The 26353-nt window shown below is 39.7% G+C and overlaps 1 protein-coding gene across 2 annotated transcripts in view; it reads left to right on the top strand.

Annotated features, from left to right (window-relative positions):
• The window catches only part of Sos1 (SOS Ras/Rac guanine nucleotide exchange factor 1), a 91511-nt gene that overhangs the window by 60199 nt on the left and 4959 nt on the right, over positions 1–26353 (top strand). Inside the window, exons 11-22 of one of the 2 annotated variants that reach the window (XM_076558727.1) lie at positions 1534–1615; positions 2678–2800; positions 3045–3148; positions 4442–4664; positions 5992–6111; positions 10142–10304; positions 11702–11819; positions 16790–16962; positions 17173–17289; positions 18572–18839; positions 23556–23600; positions 25528–25646. In XM_076558727.1, the coding sequence (XP_076414842.1) occupies positions 1534–1615; positions 2678–2800; positions 3045–3148; positions 4442–4664; positions 5992–6111; positions 10142–10304; positions 11702–11819; positions 16790–16962; positions 17173–17289; positions 18572–18839; positions 23556–23600; positions 25528–25646 (1655 nt within the window). The remainder of the gene's footprint in view (positions 1–1533; positions 1616–2677; positions 2801–3044; positions 3149–4441; positions 4665–5991; positions 6112–10141; positions 10305–11701; positions 11820–16789; positions 16963–17172; positions 17290–18571; positions 18840–23555; positions 23601–25527; positions 25647–26353) is intronic. The other variant, XM_076558728.1, reaches the window with a different exon arrangement.

Raw genomic sequence — 26353 nt, 5'->3', positions numbered from 1 at the left:
GATAGTGAAATCAGATCATTATCTTGATGATAACGTATACCAACAGATTGGATCAGAGTTCTAGCTTGTCATAAATCCATGAGTGCCTCTGAGGTAAAAAGTTACTATGTGATCTTTTAAGGCTAAATTTAGGGTGCTTCTTAGAATCAACTTAGGTAAAAATTTTCTAAATATACACTAACTCCACTAAACCTTGTCCTAATAAAAACTTCTTATAAAACTTTGGTCAAGAATGTCTAGGTGTTTACCGCCATCAGAATTTCCCATGTCTGTAATGTAAACAGGGAAATGTTCCCACAAAAGACTCAAGTTAACTGATGGTCTCTCTTCATTTAAAAATTTAGGACTAAATGTGGGTGGACCTTAATGAAATCTGAGTTGTAGAAGTGAGTGGGTTTTTTGAAACTGTCTTACTATGTATCTCTGGCTGGCCTTGAACTTGCAGCGATCTGCCTGTCTCTGCCTCTGCCTGAAATTAAAAGCCCATGCCATCACACCCAGAGAGTGAGTGTTGAGAAAGGGACATTCCCTTCTTTATGCACAAGACAAGCCTGCGTCTTTTGTGCCGGGAGAATATACTGTCAAGGAAAGATTGAGGAGGCCAGCCTGAACAAGTGGTCTGACTCAGTGGGCCTCCATTTCATTCCGTGGAGATGCGCATGCAAAGTAGGCCTGGAAGAAGGGTCAGAACCTCCTGCTCTTATGACTGAACGTCACTGTAACGGCTTCAAATGAGAGGGTTGCAAAGAGATAAAAACAAGAGGTTTTACAACAATTTTTTTTTGTTGCCTCTACGTTCACACATGTTCATGAAGTATGGCACAAACAAGCAGTGTGTGTATGTGTGTGCGTGCGTGTGCGTGCGTGCGTGCGTGCGTGCGTGCGTGCGTGCGTGCGTGCGCACCTGTCTGTCTGTCTGTCTGTCTCTCAGAGCTTGTGTAGTGAAGGACTTTTCCCTGCTGAGCCATCTCATCATCTTTTCAGTAGCTTAGAGGGGTTTGAAACTTTTTTTTAGCAGTTATAAGTAAGGCCTCTAGCAATTGACACCATCTAAAAACTACAGAGCTCCCCTACTACTCTGTAAGATTGAGTTTCTAGTTCTTTGCTCTGTTACCATGGCCTATAGGAAGTCATTAAACTGATGTCAGGGAGTGCGTAGGTCACTGCTACTGCCACATGTACAAGGTAGATGAACTAGCAGGTAACACTTTGCCATCCTGGTAGCAAACGGGAACCTGGTTTAAGTCCTGCCCTTGCTTTTCCCGTTGTACACTCTTTTGCCAGTGAGAAGTTTGAGACAGGAGAAGAAATCAGTTGATTATATTTTACAATCATTGTTTTGTTTTTGTTTTTCTAAAGCCACTGCTTTAGGAAGAACTGAAGCTAGAAATACATTACAAAGTGCAAAGCCATCTATTCGGTTAAAATACTTGGGAACTTTTAAGACTGAGTCTTTGACTACTTTTGAAACTGAAAATAATAGTTTTAATCATTGTTTATCTGAGACTTTAATACTTTTCCTTTTCTTCTTAGATCCCAATTTTGTTCGGACGTTTCTTACAACATACAGATCCTTTTGCAAACCTCAAGAACTGCTGAGTCTCATAATAGAACGGTCTGTCGATTTTAAATGTTTAAAGTCTTTGATTCTGAAAGGACTAAGATTCGTGTTTCTCATAAATGTGTCAAAAAGCTTATTGTAGTTGATTGAACTCTTAAGATAAAACTATTGGCTTTACAAAAACATGCTAACTTTGATTATTTAAGTAATTTCTCTTTTTTTTCCATTGATTTAGTATTTAAAACTCCAATTTTTCAGGGTTTAGGCTGCACTGGGGATTGAACCATGGGCCTTTGGTTCAGTCCAAGCAGTATTCCCAGCCCAAACTAATTAAGTTAAAGAACTCTGTAAATATGTATGACGTAGACTCTAGGCTGGACATATATATGCCTGTAATCTAAGAATTTCGGAGGTAAAGGCAGGAGGATCGGTTCAAGGTCATCTGATTAGACGTAGAAGGTTTAAAGCTACCCTGAACTATATGAAGTCATGTCTTTAAAGTAACAAGACACGATGCTTCACACGTTCTAAACAAATTTTCAAATAGACTACATACTGAATGAAATGGATCTTATTAGTGAGCAAAGGCTTTTATCAAGGAAAATGGTTTTCATCTACCCAAAGAGCAATCAAATTTCAAACATTAGTCAGCCTTAAAATTATGGCTACTGATTTTAATCTACTGACTAAAAATGAACATTAGACCCATTTGTTTTAGATTTTACTTGTGTTTTATTTTACTTCTAGTTAGTTTTAGCTCTGCTGGCAATATTAACTTCTTTTTAAAAAATATTAGCCTTTACATTATAAAAAGCCTTATGGGGGCCGGGCGGTGGTGGCGCACGCCTTTAATCCCAGCACTCAGGAGGCAGAGCCAGGCGGATCTCTGTGAGTTCGAGGCCAGCCTGGGCTACCAAGTGAGTGTCAAGAAAGGCGCAAAGCTACACAGAGAAACCCTGTCTCGAAAAACAAAACAAAAAAAAAACAAACAAAAAGCCTTACGGGTTTTCACTGATGTGTATATCTGTAGTAATTTTTATAGCATTCTCTTGACTGTACTGATAAGTATCAATAAAGTTTATGAATCTGGATTTGATATCATATTTTCACTGTTAGATTTGAGATTCCAGAGCCTGAGCCCACAGAAGCTGACCGCATAGCTATAGAGAACGGAGCCCAGCCTCTGAGTGCAGAGCTGAAAAGGTTCCGGAAGGAGTATATCCAGCCTGTCCAGCTGCGGTAAGTAGTGGGGACAGCTGGGGCGGCAGTAAACCCGCACTTCTCAGATGTGTGTTTCAAAGTGCACATGTTCAAGAACTGCTCCCAAGCAAGGTGAGGGGAGCAAACGGAGTGCATTGATTCAGAGTCTCTCTGAGTTCTTAGAAGCTTCAGGAGACTGTTGACTTGGTGAGAGCTGCTGCTCTTGCTTCATATGTGTACTCAGTGTGAGATCTCATGTAATCCGGTTGTGTTAATGCCACAGAGTGTTAAATGTGTGTCGGCACTGGGTGGAGCACCACTTTTATGACTTTGAAAGAGATGCAGACCTTTTACAAAGATTGGAGGAATTTATTGGAACAGTAAGAGGTATGTCTTTTTAATTTCCTACTTGTGTATGTGATAAAATTACCAATGTGATTACCCTCAATTGATACCATTATAGCTGCTTTGAAAATGTTAAACTTCAGCCGGGCGGTAGTGGCGCACGCCTTTAATCCCAGCACTCGGGAGGCAGAGGCAGGCGGATCTCTGTGAGTTCGAGGCCAGCCTGGGCTACCAAGTGAGCTCCAGGAAAGGCGCAAACCTACGCAGAGAAACCCTGTCTCGAAAAACCAAAAAAAAAAAAGAAAATGTTAAACTTGCTCATCAAACATCATTTCGGCTGGGTGTGGTGGTGCACACCTTTAATCCCAGCACTCGAGAGCAGAGGCAGGTGGATCTCTGTGAGTTCCAGGATAGCCAGGGTTACAGTAGTGAGACCCTGTCTCAAAAACCAGAACAATAACAAAACACAGGATTGACACTTGTAAATTGCTCAACAGTCATCCTGCTGACTCCGCACACTTTTGTCTGCTTTAGACCTGCTAGACCACTTAATTGAAACTGTGTGCACATACTGCACATGCGGGAATTTTTTTAACCACTGTAACACCATTGATAAAGGTGCATAGGTAAATAGAGCAAATCAAAGAGATAAGAAATAGCATATTACACTGACAGACTACTTTTTAACCTCACCACTAGCCAGATGTGTTAAGTTTGGTTCTTTAGACTTCAATTTACTCAGGAGAAACTAGGGTTGATTATCTCCGAGTCTCCTTTACTTTAAAAATGTGTGATTGTGTGACTTTAAAAGTGCCCTAGACAAACTTGGTTTTATATCCATTGTTCAGTCTAAATGAAAATCAGAAAATAAAGGGTTAAATAGATTACTTTCCTGTACAGTACAAAAGACAGCCATATCAAACAGGAGACTAATACGATCAATCAGTCTCATATAATTGGGTTATAAAATACAATGTTAATGACATATGAATGTGTGTAATTTACTTTTATTATCTTTTAGTTTGTATAGAATATACCTTGGCTGGAAGGATTATAAAAATAGTATTTAAACTAAGGTTCAAAATGTTGGAGGTGAAAAATCAAATTACTTTTTACATTTATTTAGTAAAGGTCTAGATATATGCCAAACTATTAACAATGATTGCCTGTCTGGAGAAGGAGGAGAGGAAGATGGGGGAGGGGAACTCTTCGTATTTACTTGGCACATTTGAACTTTATAGCAATGATTTATTCATGTATCACCTGTATTACTTTAAACTTTTTTTAAAATAAAGTATTAAAGATTATTTAAATGTTTGATAAAATGTATTTCAGGTAAAGCAATGAAAAAATGGGTCGAATCCATCACTAAGATAATCCAAAGGAAAAAAATTGCAAGAGACAATGGGCCAGGTCATAACATTACGTTTCAGAGCTCACCTCCCACAGTCGAGTGGCACATAAGCAGACCTGGGCATACGGAGACCTTTGACTTGCTCACCTTACACCCAATAGAAATTGCTCGACAACTCACTTTACTTGAATCAGATCTTTACCGGTATGTTGTTCAACATCCCAGCGGAGAAGTTATGTCAAGTTCATTTTAAAAATGGAGTACATTGTCTGCCTTTTAGGGGTGTCTTGAGATGTCAGTGAGACGGACGGTGTATGATAGATTTGTAGCGTGAGGGCACAGCAGACAGCTCTGGCCTTTTTGTCACCTTGGTCACCCTTGACCTACTTAACTTGGTGCTCTTTCTGCAGTTACCCCTGCTTGGTAAGCTCGGTTCAAATCCGGGCAGTACCAATTGTTGGCCTAAATTTCTCTGTGTAACTTTGATCTTCTGCTTGGTTCCTGCAAGGACAGTGAGGCCAGAGACTGTACTAACTGTAGGACTGTGAGGTCCCAGGGTATGCCCGAGGCACAGCGCGGGCTGAGCACAGCGCAGGAACATGGGAACTACTGCTGTGTCAAAGTTAAGTCACGGCCAGTGACAGCCCTTTAGAGTTGAATGCTGTTCATCAGTGAAACTATCTGAAAAATATGATTCTGGTTTTAAATTCAACTTAAAATCTCAAAAGTATTATCACTAAATGAGAAAAGGAGCTAAATTTATAAATTCTTCCACCTAAGTTTGTCATGGTCTCCAAATGTTGATTAGAATTTTAAATTTCATTTTCAGAGACTAGTCTGCAGGATGTTTTTTCTTTTCTACCCATCTTAAGAGCAAAAACAAAAACACCAACAAACAAACCAGAAATGAATTTTCGTACTTGCTATACCCTCATTGGTTACTTATTAGATACTATTTAAATAACCACCTACCATCCTAAGTTAGTAAATACTATATTTTTTTAAAGATGTATTTATTATGCATACAGTGTTCTGTCTGCATGTATCCCTGCAGGCCAGAAGACAGTACCAGGATCTCTGGGAAAAAACAGCCAGTGCTTTTAACCTCTGAGCCATCTCTCCAGCCCCCCATAAACAATATTTATAAGTGCTAAGGAAGACATTATGTGAAAGTATGCAGTAAATAGAGAACCACCGTGGTGATATATGCTGTAATGCCGACACTGAGGAGGCAGAGGATTGCCATGGGTTCCAGACCAGCTGGGCTAGATAGTAAGAACCTAGCCAGGGCTACATAGGAAGACACTGTCTTTAAAAATAAGTAAATGAGCAAGCAATAAATGCATTATGCAAGAGTATCTACCAAAATAGTTTAAATCTGAAAACATAAAAGACAAAATTGTAAATATCATGTTTTCACCAGCTTTCTGTCGGTGGAAGAGGAAGGCTCATAAAAGCAGTTTGGTTTTTTCTTACGTAGTAAATACACTGAAGGGAGATGTGATGTGGCATTTTATGTTGATAATTTTAGAGCTGTGCAGCCATCAGAATTAGTTGGAAGTGTGTGGACAAAAGAAGATAAAGAAATTAATTCTCCCAACCTTCTGAAGATGATTCGGCACACTACCAACCTCACTCTGTGGTTTGAAAAGTAAGTGCTGTTGACATTTTTGTTTGTAGCAATGGTTAGGTATGAATTCCGGGGCTGGTTTGTTTCTCTCGGTCACATGTCTCTGGTTCTTTCATTCCTTTCCTTAAAGTGCACTGAATATTTTCCTGATGTGCATCTTAGTCTCGTTAATACTTGAGTTTCTAATGGTTGCCTGCAGCTAACCACATGCGTCTCCTTGAGCAGAGGGGCTACAGACAGATGCCTTCCCCGTGTGTCTGGCTCCCCCCCTTTATGCAGTTGGATACACCTCATAACGGTGCAGGTTCAGCAGTGCATCCTTCCAATAACTACTTTGCCGTCTGCTATCACCACTTAACCTTGAATGGCGCTTTCATCCTCTTTTTGTTCTGCTGTGGGCAGGGTATTAGGTTTTGGACTATAGACCCAAGAGTACATCCATACCCATTAAATCAGTTGCTTTTTAAACCAGGTAAGAAAAAAAATGAGGGGAAAAATGGGCATTTAGAGTGGTTTTATTCTATAATTACCTTTCCTGGTGTTCTTGGTGTAGATTCACCTTACCCTCTGGGACCACTGGTTTTCAGCCTGAAGAGAACTTCCCTTAGTGTTCTTATGCAATGGGCCAGTAGCATCAGATGTGCAGGGTTGAAATACTCTGCCCTAGTTTTGAACATTAGCTCGATCTTCAAATGAGCTCATTTTCATTCTGTCGGTTCATATCTACTATTGAGTTCTCCAGTTTTCCATTTCCAAGATTCCATTTGGTTCTCTCTGTCATTTTACTGCGTCATGATCCTCTTTCTAGATACATGTTGTCATGACACCTTCCCTGTCGTCTTTACTGCTGTCCTGTAGTTCTGTGAACATGTTCTCTGATGTAACTTTGAAATCTTTCTGTTAATCTGACATCTGGTCACTCCCACAGGCAGTGTCCGCTCCCTGCTTTTGTTCCGTTGTGTAGGTAATAAATACTTGCGGTTTCTTTATATACTTCATGGCGGATACGGCAATGTTCAGTTCTGCCCTCTCTGCCCTCGACCGCTTGTTTCATTGCTCCTTGAATGTGAAGTGAACTAAGCAGGGCAGAGCTGGGGATGCCATAGTCACTTGGGGAAGGCAGGTTCCGGGACGGCTCACATCCGCTCCTCCCAGACTGCGCACCCCAAGCTGTTAAAGGTTGAACTACTAATTGCCATGTTCACTCTTTTGTTGTGAACAGTTCCCTGGTAACACAAACTGCTGTGCAGAATAAGCCACTGAAATTCTGGCTTCCTGGAAGGTCAGGTTTCTAAGGTTCTTAACCAGCGGATACTTGCTCTAACCCCAGGAGGTTCCCTCTTCACCTGTCTTCCTGGCTCTCTTGAGCAAACTAGGTAATGCACAGTTGAGGCTATATATCGTCCTGGTTTCTCCAGATTTCTTCTCAGGTGCCTTTCGTGACAACTCCATTGCTCCTGAACACATCTTTAGGTTTAAAGTGTCCACCCTTTGTTGTAAATGGTAAGAGATTAGGCGCTATCTGTGTGAAATAGTTCTGGAGAGGAGAGCAGTACAAGCTCTTTCTAATGTAAGAGCTTAAGGTGAAGAGGCAGGAATCGTACTGTGGCTTCAGGTCCTCTTAACCAACTTTTGGCATGGAACCACTATATCAGGAGCCAGACAAAGAGCTATTTTCTCAAAGTTCTAATTACCTACAGCTTCAGCCCATAAGTTGGCAAAAGGAAGGGGTCTTCACAGCTGAAATATTAAGTAATATAAAGTAAAATAAATTACTAAACTGCTCCAGGCTGTGGTGGCGCACGCCTTTAATCCCAGCACTCGGGAGGCAGAGCCAGGCGGATCTCTGTGAGTTCGAGGCCAGCCTGGTTTACAGAGCGAGATCCAGGACAGGCACCAAAACTACACAGAGAAATCTTGTCTCAAAAAAAACCCAGTAAACTGCACTCAGATAATGATCCTGCTCCTCAGGGTAGGAACCTAACAACTACCTCTCCCTAAAAATCCCGAGCTGTAAACTAGATGCTCCTAACTACAACATCTGGAATGGATTCTCCAGAGAAAGGGAGGTGAGGAGGAACAGTCTTAGTTGAAATAGCCCACTCTCTTCTTCACGGAATTATTTTATAGATTTTCCCAAAGAGACAATCTCTCATTAGCAGCTTGTTCTTAGGGCCATCTCCAGAGACGTTGGAGTACTATGAGTTGGGGTGGGTAGGTGTGGTTTGTTATAATCATTTTCACTGGAGTATTATAGAACCAAGAAGTGGTTTTTATATTTATATAAATATTACAATTTATATATATTTATGTTTTTATAACTAGGGACAAGAGAGAGATCTTAGCTTCGTATATTGGCTATTATTTTTCTGAGTAAAGGCAATGTATTTTGTAAAGATGTGATTTCCACAGTACTGGGAGTAGAAGAACAGGCAGCATATAAAATAGCCTGGATGAAGGCCTGAAGTAGTCCAAGTCACATGAAAGGAGAGTTCGTTTATATTGTCAGAGACAGTATACTTCTAAGAAGTAAAACTGGAATTTTCTCCTAAAATGTTGCTCTCTGATTTGATTTTAAAGTTGACATGTTTTCATTTACAGAAGCTCTTTTTTACCATAGTAACTGTGACATGCCACACTGGGAAAGAGAAATATAACTAATGAGATGTAGTACACTGTCCCTGGGCCTTTCCCTAATCAGCTAGCCAGAGTATACTTGTATAGAATTCTTTAAATATATAAACATGTTATGTTTAATTTGATAATAAGTTGCTTATTTTGATGGTTTCAAGTATAGTGGTTTTATTCTTAGTATTATGTTAGCCTCATAAAGAAATAATACAATCTGTGGCTTTACATTTTAAAAATTTAGTAAGATAATTTAAGCTTTGTACTTAATTTTTCTTAGATTATAAACTATTAATATCACTGAAAACTAGATTTAATTTTTTTAAATGACAAATTATTAATAAGTTCTCTCAAACAGAAACAGAGAGTAAATGCTGATCAAACAGTTTGTGTGTGTGTGTGTGTGTGTCTGTGTGTGTGTGTGTCTGTGTGTGTGTGTGTGTGTGTGTGTGTGTGTGTGTGTGTGTGTTTGAGAAGAGGTCTCACTTTGTAGCCCAGGCAGCCCTGGAAGTCCCTGTGTCCTGCAGGCTGATGTGACAGCAGGCCTGCCTTAGTCACCCTAGTGCTAGGGTCTGCACTGTTGATCAACCATACTTAGCTGGGTTTTAACTATTTGATGGGAAAATAACAATATAACATATATTATATATTTTAATCTTACTCTGTATAATAAACTAATATATAGATTCTCAATATGTTAAAAACAAAATGCTTCTTTTAAAAAATTGTTTCTAAGTAGTACGTTTTGTTTGCTTCTTGTTCTGGGGAATTGAACCCAGAGCCTAATGCATAGCATACACTATACCACTGAGCTACCTCTCTTGCCATTTTTTTTCATTTTAGTAAAATATTTCAACTGACTTTGCAATATACCAGTGGTTATCTTAAGAGCTATTTCTACAAACATTGCCAATTATTTCTATACATTAGACATCAAAATGAAGCTGGATATGCCTCAGAAGGCTGAGGCAGAAATATTACCAGTTCCAGGCCAACTTGGGCTACATAACAAGGCTTTGTTCAGGCAGACACAGAAATGAATCACTGAAATAGGACTGCGTATACACACACAAAGGAAGCAAAGTTCTAGAACACAACTTGCTAGAGCACACCTAAATGACGAAGATTCACACACATTCAGTAAGATCTTAGTTATTCTAATACTGATAAATAGAGGATGTGTTAAAATATTGGGGATGGTGTCTGACTATAGCAGTCTGGATGTCAGAAAAAAGAGGACCATGCTCCACCGGAAGCCTGCCTTTCTCTGCAGTCTCCCATCAGTCCAGTGCATCCCTGTAAACGTCTTTTCTGTAGTCACACGGAAGCCACAGGCACTCTCTAGATGACTGTTTTCATTAAAACTTTCTGAATCATAGCTTTTTTGGGAAAATTCAAATTTTTAATTCTTTTCAATTTCTAGATGTATTGTAGAAACAGAAAATTTAGAAGAAAGAGTAGCTGTAGTGAGTCGAATAATTGAGATTCTACAAGTCTTTCAAGAGCTAAACAATTTCAATGGTGTCCTTGAAGTTGTGAGCGCCATGAACTCGTCCCCTGTCTACAGGCTAGACCACACATTTGAGGTAGGTTGTACCTGTGTTTCAAATGAACTTGCACTGTTTAGTGTACTAGTAGGATTCTGCATGACATGGCCACTATACTCTGAGCATCTGTGATGACCAGTGTAAGACTGTTCTAAAGCGGGCCATCAGCGTGGTGTCCCGGAAGCTGAGGAGGGGATTCTAAGGCCCCATCTCTTCCCCAGGGTATAACTAGTTAGTGGGTGCTGAGAGAGCGAGAGACCTTTCGGTGGTGAGGTCCGTGTTCCATAAACAACAGTCTCGCCCATGCTCCTGTCAGCTCCCCTGGTGCCCTCAGCGGATCCCTGAGGACAGGACAGCGGAAGGGAAGACTGGTTGGGAAGCAGACGGGCTCCAGGGGAGGAGGGCCGGCCAGAAGGGCTGCGGGTGAATGGGGTCAAAGTGCATGGTAGACATGTATGAAAATACCCTAATTAAGTCTGCCATTGTGTATAATTATGATATAATTATGATAACAATGATGATTTTTTTTTTTTTTTTTGGTTTTTCGAGACAGCTCTGTGTAGCTTTGCTCCTTTCCTGGATCTCGCTCTGTAGACCAGGCTGGCCTCGAATTCACAATGATCCACCTGCCTCTGCCTCCCGAGTGCTGGGATTAAAGGCTTGCGCCACCACCGCCCGGCCAACAATTATGATACTTAATATTAAATGCCTCATTTGTTTTCCAATAATAGGTTAAAATATGGACTTACCTAAATTTCATAATGAATGGTTTCTCTTTTAAAATTAAGTGTTCCCATTCAGTCATGGGTTCCAACTTGTTAAAAGAAAAAACCATTCATCATTTATTTTCTTAATTTTGTGTGTGCACACACTCAAGTGTCTACCATGGACACATGTGGCGGTCAAAAGGATTTTGTGGAGTAGACTCCCTCCTACCGTCTTGATGGTGTTCTGGGATCGGACTCGGATCAGCAGGCCTGTGCAGCAAGTGTCTTTATCTGCTAGCGAGCTTGCTGAGCTACACTCAGTCGTCACACTCAGCTAAGTCACATGTATTGTATGAGGTGTGGCAAGACACACTGTCTCATGCACACTTCTAAGTGTGTGCTAAAGTGTATGAAAAAGGCTTTAAAAGAAGAGAAAAGAAAACAGCATGAACCAGGCCTTTAATCCCACCACTTGAGAGGGAGAGGCAGGTGGATCTCCATGAGTTTGAGGCCAGCCTGACCCACATAGTGAGTTCCAACCTGGCCAGGAATACACACACAGTGAGAGCTTGTCTTAAAAAAATAGAACTTAAAAAATAAAAACAGTACTAGCATTCTTGGAGTTGAACTGATATGACTGGGCCACAATGGTTAGTTGGGTATTTTCTTGGCAAGATTTGCAATCCATTGTACAACTGAGGCCTCCTAATTTTTTTTTTATTATTATAGCAAATACCAAGTAGACAAAAGAAAATTTTAGAGGAAGCTCATGAGTTGAGTGAAGATCATTATAAGAAATATTTGGCAAAACTCAGGTCTATTAATCCACCATGTGTGCCTTTCTTTGGTAAGTATTTCTTCCTAATTTTTATTGTGCTTCTGGATAAAACATGGCATTTTATTAAATGAGTATAGAAAATAACACCTGAATCCCTTCAGAATTTTTCTGTTAGAACTTTTAAAAAAAATCAAATCTATTATAGATTGAATATCCTAAATGTAAAAGTCTACAATGTTCAAAAAAATAGAAACTTGTTTCAGTAATACCACAAGTGGCAAATCCTGTATCTGACCTTGTTTCAGGGGTCACAGCCAGAACATCAGTTCACTACAAACCCTGTCAAATAACCTTCAGCTGACAGGCGTGGTAGCACACGAGTGTGAGTGAGTCCAGCCTGGGCTACCAAGCAAGTCCCTATCTGAAAACAAACAAAGTACATCCAACGTGAGGCCTTACATAGATGTAAGGCAAGTCAGTCGATGAATTTTCTCCTTAGACCTGGAACTCGCACCCAGGATGACAGCCATGAGCACTCCAGACGGAGAGCAAGGCCAACCCTCCGACAGGACAGGCGGGCGGGCGCTGTTACGGCACCGTCCTTGCAGTCATGGACCCTGTGCTGTTACTGTTGCAGCCCTGCTTGCATCCCGTGGTTAGGGTAACAGATGTGCACCACCGGGACACGCCTTATAGTCAATCTTGATAGAGTAGAAGAAACATGACCGTGTCATTCATTTGTATTTAATCATTTAACAAAACACATGTCTAGATGGTCACCGTATGTGCCTTTGAGACGGTAACTCCGCACATTGGGATTTTATTTTTACCAGCCCCTGATCTCCCTCCGTCGCGCTGGAGGATGAATGTCTTTCTTCCTTTCAAGACTGACTCTCCCATCTGAATTTATTGCTTCTCTTGGGTAGAGACTGCAGACTGAATTTTCAGTCTGTTGCCTTCTTGGAGATTCCTTTTTCTTCCACAGTTACTTATCCCCACATTATATATTTTCAGTATTTTTTTCATGCCCCATCCCTGTACTTTTCCCCCCACTTCAGTGCTAGGGATGGACCTCAGAGCTTATACTCAGGCAAATGCTCTTTCTGCTGGGGCTATTTACACCCCAGCTCTTGAATCAGCCTCTCCCCTGCCCACATACATGCTCTGGTAAGCCTTCTTATGAAGAAGGTTAGTAGAAATCTCTCATATGTTTGACTTCTTCACTATTTGGCAAATTTTCTCCTAACGTTATCTTTATCTATGGTTTTTTTTCCTATGGAGTTTTAAGTTGTAGCACATAGAACAATGGTAATCCTGATATTTTCTTCAATGTATCTATTTTCTCATATTTTATTGTTGCAGCTTTAAAACTAAATATTTTTATATTTGCTTGGTTTTCGTTGTTTTTTGTATGTTTGGTTTTTTGAAACAAAAGTTTCTCTCTATAGTCTTGGCTGCCCTGGAACTCACTCTATAGACCAGGCTGGCCTCAAACTCATAGAGATCCGCTGTTCTCTGCCTCCTGAGTGCTGAGATTAAAGGTGTGTGCCACCATGCCTAGCCTGCTTGTGGTCTTTTTGATGTGGAGATTGTATGTAATTGCACGCTATATATGTTACTTTTTTGCCATATCCATCTAAAGTATATTTTATACTTTAAAAAATCTTCTCACATAATCATTTACAGTGGCTGCATCCTGTCCATAAAGTTACTGTGACTATTTCATCATTACCCTGTGACTCAATGTATTATCTCTAGTAAAGTCAACAGATCATTCACATACTCTGGGGTGATGCAGGGATGAGGAAAACAACGCTGTGACATAATGACAAAGAAGGGTGGGCTTCCCTTTTGGCCACTGCCCTTCCTTACCTTCCTAGCAGTAAAAGGTGACTCGGGATTCTGTGTCTCCTGGCAGTTTGCTCATACTTCGATGCACATACCTCTGCAATATGAGCAAAACTCTGGGAGAGTATCTTGTCTATTCTTAGCACCTAACCATGGGCCTGATACATGGAGGCATTCAACAGATGTTTTTTGAGTGAATGAAAGAACCACATTATTCAGAACAAAAGATCATTTGGCCACTTAGACCACTATTTGGTAGACATGCAGTCACATTTAGATCTACACATGCATAAACACATACACAAACATATGTTTCTTTCTTAAAGAATCAAACTGGGGCTGGAGAGAGGTTGAACAGTTAAAAGCACTGACTGTTCTTCCAAAGGACACAGGTTCAAGTCCTAGTACCCACATGATGGTTCTAACTGTCTGTAACTCCCTCTTCTGGCACCAACAGGTACCAGGCATGCACTTGGTGCACAGACATACATGCAGGCAAAATACACATAAAATAAAATAAAATATTGAGGTCTCTATCGTATGTACACATATACAAATGTTCCTTATGATTAAAAAGTCACATGCTTAAACATTTATATAGATACAAAGTTTGGACACTACTACCATGACTATATTCATTTGGCATTATCAGGCATAAAATACTTTTCCAACTTTTATCCTGAGATTTTCCAAAGTGCTACTTGTATTGTTATAGCTTCATTCAAGTGTTTTGTTTGTTTATAACACCTGTGAACATCCTGTTTTCCCATTTGGTCCCTGTACCATTTCTTTAGTCACATGAGCTCAGAGCCTTCCTGCTGTGCCCTGCCCCTGTTGAAATCGGGGGTGGGGGTTGGTGTGTGTGTGTGGGGGGTGTGATATTCTCAGAGGCCAAGAGAGGGTGTCAGATTCCTTGAGACTGTAGTTAAAGGTGGTCAGGAGTCATCTGACATGGGTACTGGGAACCAGACTTGAGTCTTGTCAAAGAAAAGCAAGACCACATAACCACTGAGCCATCTCTCCAGTCCCAGTATACTAAATTCTTAAAGAGTTTACCTCTTAAATGTGTATGCCCTCTACTATCTCCAACCACACAAAGTATTATAGCCTGTATAATTGCTCTTCTTTGGCATTCAGTGCAGCTAGCAATCCTAGAATGCAAAGATGTTTCTACTCATTAACCCTAGATGAAAGTTAGCCTTTTTTCTTCTTCAAGACAGACTCCTTGTGTCATCTAAGATGGCCTGATATCCCTGCATCACATGCCCAGAATGAAAGTTAAACTTAACAGAAGACATTCACAATCTGAGTACAAACATTTCAACTGGAGACTATCTGGAGAATTGATTTTGGCTGTCATTGAATATGCACACTCTTAAGGGCACATTTGTTAGGCACAAGAACTTATGCTTACTAAAATACATAGTAACTATTTTATGAACATACCTTGAAGAGTGGCCTTGGTGCCGAGAACAGACAAATAAATCATCTGCCCAAACTGAACAGACATTGATGTCAGTCTTACCCTATTATTGCTGACTTTTTAATTACTGGCTTGAGTCATTTCATCTTTTAAAGAATGTAACCCAAAAAACTTGCAGTATTTAGGGCTGGAGAGTTGGCTGTGGTTCCTGCTGCTAATCCTGACAACCAACCTGAGTTCAATCCTGGGACTCACATAGAAGAGAACCATCTCCGCACGTGTACACACACACACACACACACACACACACACACACACACACACACACACACACTTACTTTAAAAAGAAAAGAAAAAATGACATTATTTAGAAGTACTCCTCTGCATTAGAACTAGTGATCTTGTCTAACATCCTTCCAGTCTTCTTTAACTCCACACCATCAGTACATACACCCTTAGGCTCTAACCATGAACAACCCACCAGCTCTGAGGATGCCTTCCACGCTTCATCACACGAGTGTCACGTTGCTGTCCTCCTTTAGTTCTACCCATTAAACTCTTAACTCACTTCTGAGAGTTCATTTAATGATCTTTTTTCTAATTCCAACAACTCAAGACAGGATAAGGCACCTGTGTATGGCATTGTAAACATTACTACTAGCACAGCATTTCCTAATATAGTACCTGCAAAACTGCACCATAGTGCCCCGTCTCCAAAGCTCTGAGTTCTCTGAGATCAGCCCACTCCCTGTGTGTATTTTTATCTGCAGTGCCTAATGTAGTAACTAACATACAGCAGAAAGGCTGTACACTGATACTCAGTGAATGATCAGGGTCCCACACATTGTGCTCTGCCCCTCCCCTCAGAAGAGCAGTGTGGAATCTGGGAGGGAGGAGTTATTCAGATGTCACTAACGGACACTTCCTTTTTGGTCAAGCCTAGTCTCAACTGACATATCCACTCCTCTGCGTCTCCATTTGGAGATGGGGAGCAGGTGCAGAGAGACTAAGGCAGTGAGGGAGGACAGCACAGGGAGAAAGCAGCAGAGCTGGCTCTCGACCCTTGGTGTCAGGAAGAGCTCAAGTGGGACTGGGTGTAGCTCAGCTGGGTTCAATCCCGGCACTGCAGAAACCAAGTATGGTGATGTGTGCCTGTAATCCCAGGGCTCAAGAGTTGAAGCCAGAAGGGTAAGTTCAGAGTCATCCTCAGTCAGCTACCTGACAAGTTTGAGGCCAGCCATATCACCTGTGCTCTAAATCTAAAATATGCACAAACTATATGTCACCCTGTGCTTGGGAGACTTGAGGCCCTTTGGACATTTCCACAAGAAAGCCTGTTCAAACGTGATCACCTCCAGATAGTGAGACTAAGAATTGAATAGGCAGAAAATGTCATCTTCTGAGTTGAGCGTTTCCCCCCTTTGGCAATACTATGCATCAATGACAACATTGTTAAGTTTCTTCACTAAAGCGTCCTTTTACAATTCACGTAATGGTGGTTTGAAGAGTATGGAAGACTGGTCATTCTTTAAACAGGAAATCTATTTCTGAAACTTGATCTCCTTTTCCTTGAATGTTTATAAAATATAAGTTTTTTTTTACAGGATTTAAAACAGTCACCGAGCAAGTTGTTTTTCATAGACTAGAAATCTAGGCCTTGGTTCTTTGGTTATTATGACTGTCTGCATAAATCCCTGCAGTTAATGAGAAAGAAAAAAAAAAACTTCTTCCTTCTTTACCCGTGAAGTAATTTCATGGTCTCTTGTAGGAATTTATCTCACTAATATCTTGAAAACAGAAGAAGGCAACCCTGAAGTTCTGAAAAGACACGGGAAAGAGCTCATCAACTTCAGCAAAAGGAGGAAAGTGGCGGAGATAACAGGGGAGATCCAGCAGTACCAAAACCAGCCTTATTGTTTACGGGTCGAGGCAGATATCAAAGTAAGTTGGAGCGTGTGAGGATCCCTATCTCTAAGCAACTTTACACAGTGCCTCAGAAAGGCCAAGTTTATTTTGTAGAGAAATATTTTATAGGGAATATAAAACTTAGGATATAAGAAAATTTGAATTATTGACTAAGTTATTTTCATGAATTTGAAATCTGATTAAGAATATTTAATACTAATAATTATTTTTTTGTATTTATTTTAGAGGTTCTTTGAAAACTTGAATCCAATGGGAAATAGCATGGAGAAAGAATTCACAGACTATCTTTTCAACAAATCCCTTGAAATAGAACCACGGAACCCTAAACCTCTCCCAAGATTTGTAAGCATTCATATATTCCCAGCTTTATACCTTTTTACAGTTGTTGTCCACATCTGGGGGTATCTTCAATACCATTGTGGGTCCATACCATGTGTTGTGTAGATCAGCTTTTTGTGAAAGCATTTAGGGATGAGGTATAAATGTGATATGTTAAAGGTAAGTAATAAGAATAATCAGGAATACCCCACTTGGTTTCAAAAAATGAACATTAATATTAATTTCAATAAATTTTCATGTGATGTAATAAGTGTAAGCAAATTTATAGTTTGCTACTTTTAGTTTTAACTAAAGTTGTAATTTATTTCAAAGGTATGGAATTTAAGAAATTTATACTAATTTATTAAACAATAAATATATTTACTTGGAATTTTTTAAAGCAATTATTTATTAGAAATTTTACCCATGAGCCATTAGCCTTAGTAATGCAAAATTTGTACACTGATACTTTTAATGGTTCTTTTATTTTGTAGTAATTTGCTAGTGCCCGGCCAAGTTTATGCTTGGTATTACTTCTCACTGATCTGAATATGTTCACTCACTCATAGAGTCAAAAAGTAAATATAAATCATTTCTAAGTGGTCATAATAAACTGTATAATGTTTGTGACTCACAGCCAGATTTTTTAAACTCTAAAACAGCCTCTAAACATAAACCTAATAGGTATGCCAACTCTAGTGAGACATTCTGACATCACTGTGAGGTGGTCGTTCTGCAGGGAAAGAGCCCTAAAGTTAAAATATACAGAGGTTAAAGAAAATGCAGGCAACTCAGTCCGTCTGTAAGTAGCCCATGTCTTAATGGGCTAAAGCATCCCTGTATTACAACACACAATTCATGATGAGTATCCTGGCTTTTCCAACAAGATTTAATTGCCCCAAATAGTATGTTTTAAAAAATGCAATTTGGGGGAAGGGGGCTGCGGTGCACACCTTTAATCTCAGCACTTGGAAGGCTGAGGCTAGCCTGGTCTACAAAGTTAGTTCTAGGACAACCAGGACTGTTACACAGAGAAACCCTGTCTCAAAAAAAAAAAAAAAAAAAAAACAACAACAAAAAGCCAGGGAATTTATACAATGTATTTCAGAAAAATTTCCATCCCCCAAGATGCTCAGCAGAATGAAGTGATAGTGCTGGAATCTGGGATATTCGGATCTGAATCATTGGGAAATTTTCATATTGATAATTTATAGTTTTTCTAACTTTTAGTTGAACAGAGACACACCTTCCTTTTACCCATGATGTTTTAAGTATTGTGGCTTGTTTTTGTTTTTGATGTCTATAGCCAAAAAAATACAGCTATCCCCTCAAATCCCCCGGTGTTCGTCCCTCAAACCCAAGACCAGGAACCATGAGGCACCCCACACCTCTGCAGCAGGAGCCAAGGAAAATTAGCTACAGTAGGATCCCGGAGAGTGAGACTGAAAGTACATCGTCTGCACCCAATTCTCCAAGGACGCCACTGACACCCCCTCCTTCGTCCTGCGCATCCAGTACCACAGATGTGTGCAGTGTGTTCGATTCCGAACACTCAGCAAGCCCCTTCCACTCAAGTAAGTGCTCAAACTGGAAGTGCTCCAGAGCAGTGAAAAACCATCTCTGTGATCGTGTGTATGTTCGTATGCATGTGAAAGTATACACACCCCGATACCGTTTCAAAAGATATTATAATTCTTTAAATCTAAACTCCAGCCACTTGGGGTTTTTCAAAGCTGCTGAAACAACACTCTAAATTTACCCAAATGCACCTCTCCTATCAAGACTATCAAGTCTGTGGTTTGTTTTTTAATTGTATTGTTTTATGTGTATGTGTGTTTTGCCTGTGTGAATGTCTATGCACTGTGTGTGTGCCTACAGGGACCAGAAAAGGGCATTAGGTCCCCTGAAGCAGGAGTTGAAGGTGGTTGTGAGCTGTCATGTCAATGCTAGGAAGTGAACCCCAGTCCTAGAGAAGAACAGCAAGTACACTTAACCATTGAGCCATATCTCCAGCCCACAAAATGATTAATCCCCTCCCCACCAAATTCTGCATTAGCTTCTGATTTTACAGTATATAAAATTCAAATTCCTAGAAGACCCTTCCGCAAACTTCCTGTAGTATCCTGACAATATTTAGATCTTATTGTTACTATGAAAAGCAGAGCCACACAAATCAGTTACTGCTATGTCGTCAGTGTCCTACAGAAATATGAGAGCCATATGTATGACTGTAAACGTCTAGTGCTACACTAGAAAAAGCAAACATAACTTAAAGAATGTTTTATTTAACCTAGTTTGTAAAAAATGACTTCAGCATGAAATCATATAAAAACTTATTTCAAGACATCTTATACTTATTTCAAGACATCTTATATTCTTGTTCAGAATATTTAAAATCCAGTGTGCATTTCCTATTTGTAGCACATCTCAATTTAAACAAGCCCAAGGGTGCTCAGCAGTCATGGGCTTATCCAACTGAACCTCTATAAAGTACCCTTCTCTCAGGTATTTCATCAGGAACTCGGCAGCTCCCCTAACAACACGTCACCTTCTTACATCTGTTTATTGCTACATCAGTCTTTGAATCAATTCAGCTTGAATCCTCTGATGAGTGTTTGCACCTGTTCTTCCCCTTGGCATTCACGGGCCCAGCATCACATCACAATTGAGGCAGAACTGCAAAGCACCAACTTTTGCTTTAGGAATCCTGGTTTATCATCCCAAGTCTTATAACCTTCCTGGTCCTTGATAAAATACTTTTTGCATGCCTTGTGGAACTTTAGGTTTCTTTTAACCCAGAGAAACTAACTAAAAATCTATAAATCTTTGCAGGTATATTATTTTGAGATTTGTCCCAGAATCCTGTGTAATGATTCCTAGTATGCATGCATCTGTAGTCGGCCAGTGGTGGATCTTGTCTTTATACCACATAAAATGTGTTTATTGAGCATTTACTTGGCTTTATTTAGAGACTGAGGACCACGAAATTACCTTGTACATACAGGACCATGAAGTTACATTGTACATACAGCGGACCATGAAGTTACATTACACACACACAAACACACACAGGACCATGAAGTTACATTGTACACACACAGGACCATGCAGTTACATTGTACACACAGGACCATGCAGTTACATTGTACACACACAGGACCATGAAGTTACATTGTACACACAGGACCATGAAGTTACATTACACACACAGGACCATGAAGTTACATTACACACACAGGACCATGAAGTTACATTACACACACAGGACCATGAAGTTACATTACACACACAGGACCATGAAGTTACATTACACACACAGGACCATGAAGTTACATTGTACACACAGGACCATGAAGTTACATTACACACACACACACAGGACCATGAAGTTACATTACACACACAGGACCATGAAGTTATATTACACACACAGGACCATGAAGTTACATTGTACACACACAGGACCATGAAGTTACATTGTACACATAGGAAGCTGTCAGATAAGATCAAATAGACTCGGAGTAAAAAAAAAAAATCTACCCAACTGGACTCTGCTCTTAACTACTAAAATAAAACCCACCATTTTCCCGTCTGTGTGACTAAAATTCATTATTAAATTACTAATAAATGACTAAAATTCATTATTAAAAACTTAGCTATTTGCCTGGTTTTTCTCCCTAGAGGAGATACCTTTATCTCCATATTATGAGGATACCCAAATAATTGAATTATTGAAGGCACATGTAAACTATCAGTTGTGAATTCTGTTTTTCTTATTTTAAGTCACTAACACTGGAAGAGGCGAGAAAACAGATAAACACATTTTCTCTAGTAGTGTTCAATCTAAGTGATTAGTCAAAGGAAAGGTCATCATTCTGGCATGCTGTATTCTGTTCAGTGGCATGGATCAGAATCTCAAGGTTCTAGACAAAGTGGGGAGCCTGTTCAAGGAATGATAAAGCTTTGTAATCCTAAACTTCAGGATCTCGATTTCTTATCAAAAAGAAATGTTACTCTTCCCTTTCCCCTTGGTAAGAACTGAAAAGAACTCATTTTGAAATAAAATAACTTGGGTTACTATAGAACTGTTCTCCTGTTCAGCTAAACCGTCCATTTCACCTGTAGCCTATTTGTTTTGAGGCACCTACCTGCTTTGGACAAACGCATCCAAAGCTAAAGCTGTGGGCTTGTAGAACCTTGAGTTGCTCCCCACTGGGGTCCCGGGGGAAGGGCTGTGCGCCTGTAGCCGCTGTCCTCTGTCTGCGACAGCCCACTCCCCGTAAGTCAGCCCATTACTGACAGACACTCCAGAAGGCAAAGGCGGACCAGAATTTATCGACTGGAATCTTCTTGAGGCTTATCTCTAAAGAAGTATGCTATTTCTTTTTTAAGAAAATTAAGAGGCTGCAGACCTGGCTCGTGGGTTAAGAGCACTTACTGCTCTGGCTAGAGAACCTGCATTCACTTCCCAGTACCCAAAAGGCAGCTCATAATCCTGAAACTCTAGTCCCAAGGAACCTAATGCCCTCTTCTGGCCTCTACAGGCTCCAACATGCACATACATGGTGTGCACACACATACACAATTAAAGTAAGTATTTCAAAGAAAATAAAAGTGAGAAGTATGAAAGTAGATTGATACTAAAGCTACATACTTCCCTTGACCTCTCCTCTAGTTCCTCAGAAGTACTTAAAGAAAATCAGAACAACAGCGTTTTCATCTGCTTACTAGAAGATGCTAAATTGCTCCTTACTTACACACATAACAAGGAAATAGTGTGAAATGACACTGGCTTAGGAAGGCAATCAAGTTAGCAAGAGTCAGCATCAGTTACCCTCCTCCTGACCACACACTGGAACAATCTCCCAGATCAGTTACTGAGTTACTGCTTATTGTATAAAAATAAGTAAAAGGCGGGGCTGCAGAGATGGCTCAGTGGTTAAGAGCACTGGTTGCTCTTCCAGAGGACCAGGGTTCAATTCCCAGCACCCACATGACAGCTCACAACTGTCTGTAACCCCAGTTCCAGGGGATCCTACACCCTCACAGAGACATACATGCAGGCAAAACACCCATGAACAACAACAACAACAATAATAATAATAATAATAATAATAAAAGAAACTACAGAATTAAAAATAAAGAAGTGAAGGGGAAATCTGAATTTTTTTTTAATAATCAGGTCAGTGTAGTACTGTAAGTATTATTTTAGCCACTGGATTATTTTCTCTTCCCTGTGTTGGTAATGAAGTAGTGTAGCAGCGATGATTTAGAACTAGCCTCAGTATTCTAGCCCTATTTTCCTACATTTTAATGCAGTGCTTTTCAACTTGTGGATCAAGACCCCTTTCACAAACCTTCGTCTCCAAAATAATTATTTACATTACAATTCATAACAGTAGCAAAATGAGAGTTCTGAAGTAGCAACAGAAATTGTATGGTTGGGGTCAGCACAGCAGGAGGAGCTGTGTAAAGGGCGCAGCGTTAGAAGGGAGAACCACTGTTTCAATGTTTGTTTGGTTTTTATGTTTTAAGAAAAATTTAAGACTTTAATTATTAATAACATTATTGTTAAACAAATTAATTGAGGCATTAATTTTTCTTAAAAGAATTAATATTTTTGAAATTAGGTATTCTGAATTTATCAAGGGATTTCCTAAATTAAAAAGTATGTAAGAACCAAACATATACTGAATTTTTTCAGTGTTTATGAATATAAAAGCTTGTTTTAATATTCAAAACTCTGAATATTTTATAATGACAATATATGCTCCAAAAACATATTTTCAAAGGTGTATGATAATATTTGTCTGACACTCCCTTTAATCTCTAGTAAATGATTTGAGTCTTCACTACCTGGCTGAGTTTCACAGTTCACAGCACTTGGGGGGGGGGGGCGAGCTAGCTCAGCAGGTTAAAATGCTTGCCACCAAACCTGACAAGTTCCATTCAGACCCTGGAGTCCTCACGGTGGAAGAGGAAACTGACTCCTGCAAGCTGGATCCTGTCCTCTTCAAGTGAAAAAGTCTTCTAATAATAGAGCATCAGTTTGTTTTCTAATGAATGGTTTTCATTTATATTATGACATTAAGTAGTAAGAAACTCTCAAATTCTCAGTATGATAGTAACTCCTTTTTTTCTTCTCAAAAGTATTAATGAGTTTTTCCTAAAAATATTTATGATGTTCTTTCAAACTAACACAGCAAGAACAGCATTATCATCATACATACATTTTTAGAGATGAGAATATTCATGGGAGAAAACAACTGTTTCCTGTTTCCTTTTCACAGGCGGCGATACTGTCTTTACCCAGGTTACACTGCCCCATGGCCCAAGTCAGTACATCTGATTTGATACCTAACTCTTGCTCTGGCTTTAAAAGCAGGCTGAGGGTCCCCCCTGCTGACTCCTTGCCTGCCCCATCTTAGAAGTGAGGCTTCGCTGCTGCTGTCTTGTGATCATAAACACTTGGCTTAAATTTATAGACTTTTCGTGCTTTGTACAAAACCTTTTGTTCTTAAAAGAACCTATCAAGTGAGCAGCTTCCACATTTAACCATTTCTCTTTTCCAACTGTACAATTCTGAAGATACTTCTCAGCTTTAACAAAGAAGCAAGAGTCTGCATGCGCAGTGGGGAAGGAAGCTGGCAGCTCCATGCACTGTTCAGTCACAGAGAACACTTAGCCTGCTGACAGCATAGAGTGCAGGCAAATAACTGCATGTAACTTTGTAAGGACGACCTTTCGTTACAACTAGTTGCAAGTTCAAAATATTTAGGTAAAATCAAGTACCATTGTAGATAATTGCTTTCAGTTCTAAACTAAACTAACAATTCACCATAAATTCTACTGTTTTTAGTTGTTTTAAACTAACAAATCAATGGCTTTACTCTTTGTACAAATGATTTCAAAATATATACAATAAAAAATACCAGTTATGAGCTAAATATATTTTCTTAAGAAAGTAGGTGACCAGATTTTGGTCCTGGTCTGGGGAGATGGCTCAGTGGGCAGTGTTTGCTATGCAACCATGAAGACCTGACTTTGGATCCCCTAAATCCACACAAAAGCTTGGCACAGTGTCACATGCTTAAAATCCCAGTGCTGGAAAGTTGGGGTGAGGGTCAAAGACCAATCCCAGGAGCTCTCTGGCCAGCCAGCATAGCCAATCAGTGAGCTCCAAGTTGAGTGAGAGACCCTGTCTCAAAAAATAAAGAAGATAGTAATAGAGGAAGGTACCCAACACTGACTTCTGGCCTGCAAACACGTGTGCGTACACACACACACACACACACACACCGGCAGATATACAGTGTCGACCATTTGAATATAAGTGCACAAAATCCTCTCTTCATTCTGTAGTGTTATAATAGTTGATGGCAGGAGCAAACATGATGCTTAAAGGAGTAAGAAGAGCCGCCAAGTACAGCTCTGAATGTTTAAATAGGTTCCTATCTTTTTACAGTGTTTATAGACTAACAGTAGATACAGTGTCTTTCATAGCATACTTATTCACTAAATGTTCATGAGATAGGTTCTAGTTTTATTTACCTCTTGTGTCATTTCATCAACTTCTTCTTCAATCAGGTTTACTGTATCTTACTTAGTACAGTCCTGTTTTCATTACCAGCACACTCCCTGCCCCCTGGCATCTTGAACAGTTTCATCATGGTTAAAGTTTTTGTGGATTAGATGTGATGATTCTAATTTTGTTTACATGTTAAGGAGAGTCTGGACCCAAGCAAACTGTGAATAGACCTTGAGGGCACCAGATCCTCTCCTGTACATCCTGTACAGGATGCTTCAATAGAGCTGTCACGCTCAGAAACTGTTCAGTCCAGCGTAGCCCCTTGAGAGCAATAAAACTAGAGAAAAAGATGAACCTACCAGTTTGACAAAAATGACCATTCCAAAGGTTTTCAGATTACCTTTCCAACAGAAATCTGAAAATTAGACCTAATAAAAATTCCAGTTATAGACTAACAATGGTAATGTTATTTTTGTTTAAGAAGAAAATAATTATTTTAGGTGGCTTTTTCTTTTTAAAAAAATTGATAGGAAACTGCTGCATGCTTTTATAGCAGTTTATTTTAATAAATGGAATAGTATTGGGTATTTGTTTATTAAACTGCTTTTGATACTTCAACAAATTTTTTTTCAGTCAGTACAAGCAGTTTCCATCTAAGTTTTCAGGAGTAACAAGTGAAATAAAAGTCCTATAATCCTGTTTTGTTTGTTTGTTTTTTAAATCACACCCTGCAGGATCCTCTTCAGTCTCATCTATAAGTTTAGCCAAGGGCACAGATGAAGTGCCTGTCCCCCCTCCTGTCCCCCCTCGAAGACGGCAGGAGTCTGCCCCAGCAGAGTCCTCCCCATCTAAGGTAAAGTGGAACACCTTGTTATCTAGAAATTGGAATCACTAGCTGCAGTCAGTTGTTTAGGTCAGGTCTATCTTACTGGGATAAGCTCACATCTCAGAGTATCTGGGTTTAATAGTTTAAAGATTACATATAAATTAGCATGCAAGATGTTTGTTTCTCCTTAGAAAGGTAGCTTTTGAGTGTGCACACCAAACTCCTGTACGTTTATAGCTGTGAGTGTAAGGAAAAAACACATCTTAATCTACAAGGCAATAGTATATTTTGCTTGTGAGCCTAGTCTTCAACAGCTAAAACATTTCTCCAGCCCTCATGCACTTGTTTTAAAACTTAGGACTGGGGGTGGGGTGGAGTTGGGGTGCAGCATGGAGTTTGTGTGCAGGTATGTGATAAATGAAACCATACTGGGTATCTGATGAAAGCCATTCTCTGAGCCAAATAAGAAGGAACTTAAATTCTAGGTTAGAAGAGATCTTAAAGACTCATGCTAACTAAATTTCCTACTGGTTTAAATCCCATGCCGGCCCCCCTTATCATTTGTTTTATTTTGACAGTTATCAATTTATTTGGTCTTAAGCTACCCAGCGAACAGAAGTACCAGGATAAGTCAAGGCCTTGTAGATTTCATGAAACATTAATACAGTACATTTAAAACTTAATAATTAGGGCTATGGTAGTTCATTTGCCTAATGTGTACACTGCCAAAAAAA

Source organism: Peromyscus maniculatus, chromosome 22, assembly GCF_049852395.1.
Source record: "Peromyscus maniculatus bairdii isolate BWxNUB_F1_BW_parent chromosome 22, HU_Pman_BW_mat_3.1, whole genome shotgun sequence".
NCBI lineage: Eukaryota > Metazoa > Chordata > Mammalia > Rodentia > Cricetidae > Peromyscus > Peromyscus maniculatus.
The sequence above is the reverse complement of the archived record's forward strand: the minus strand, read 5'-3'. Positions and strand labels throughout refer to the sequence as shown.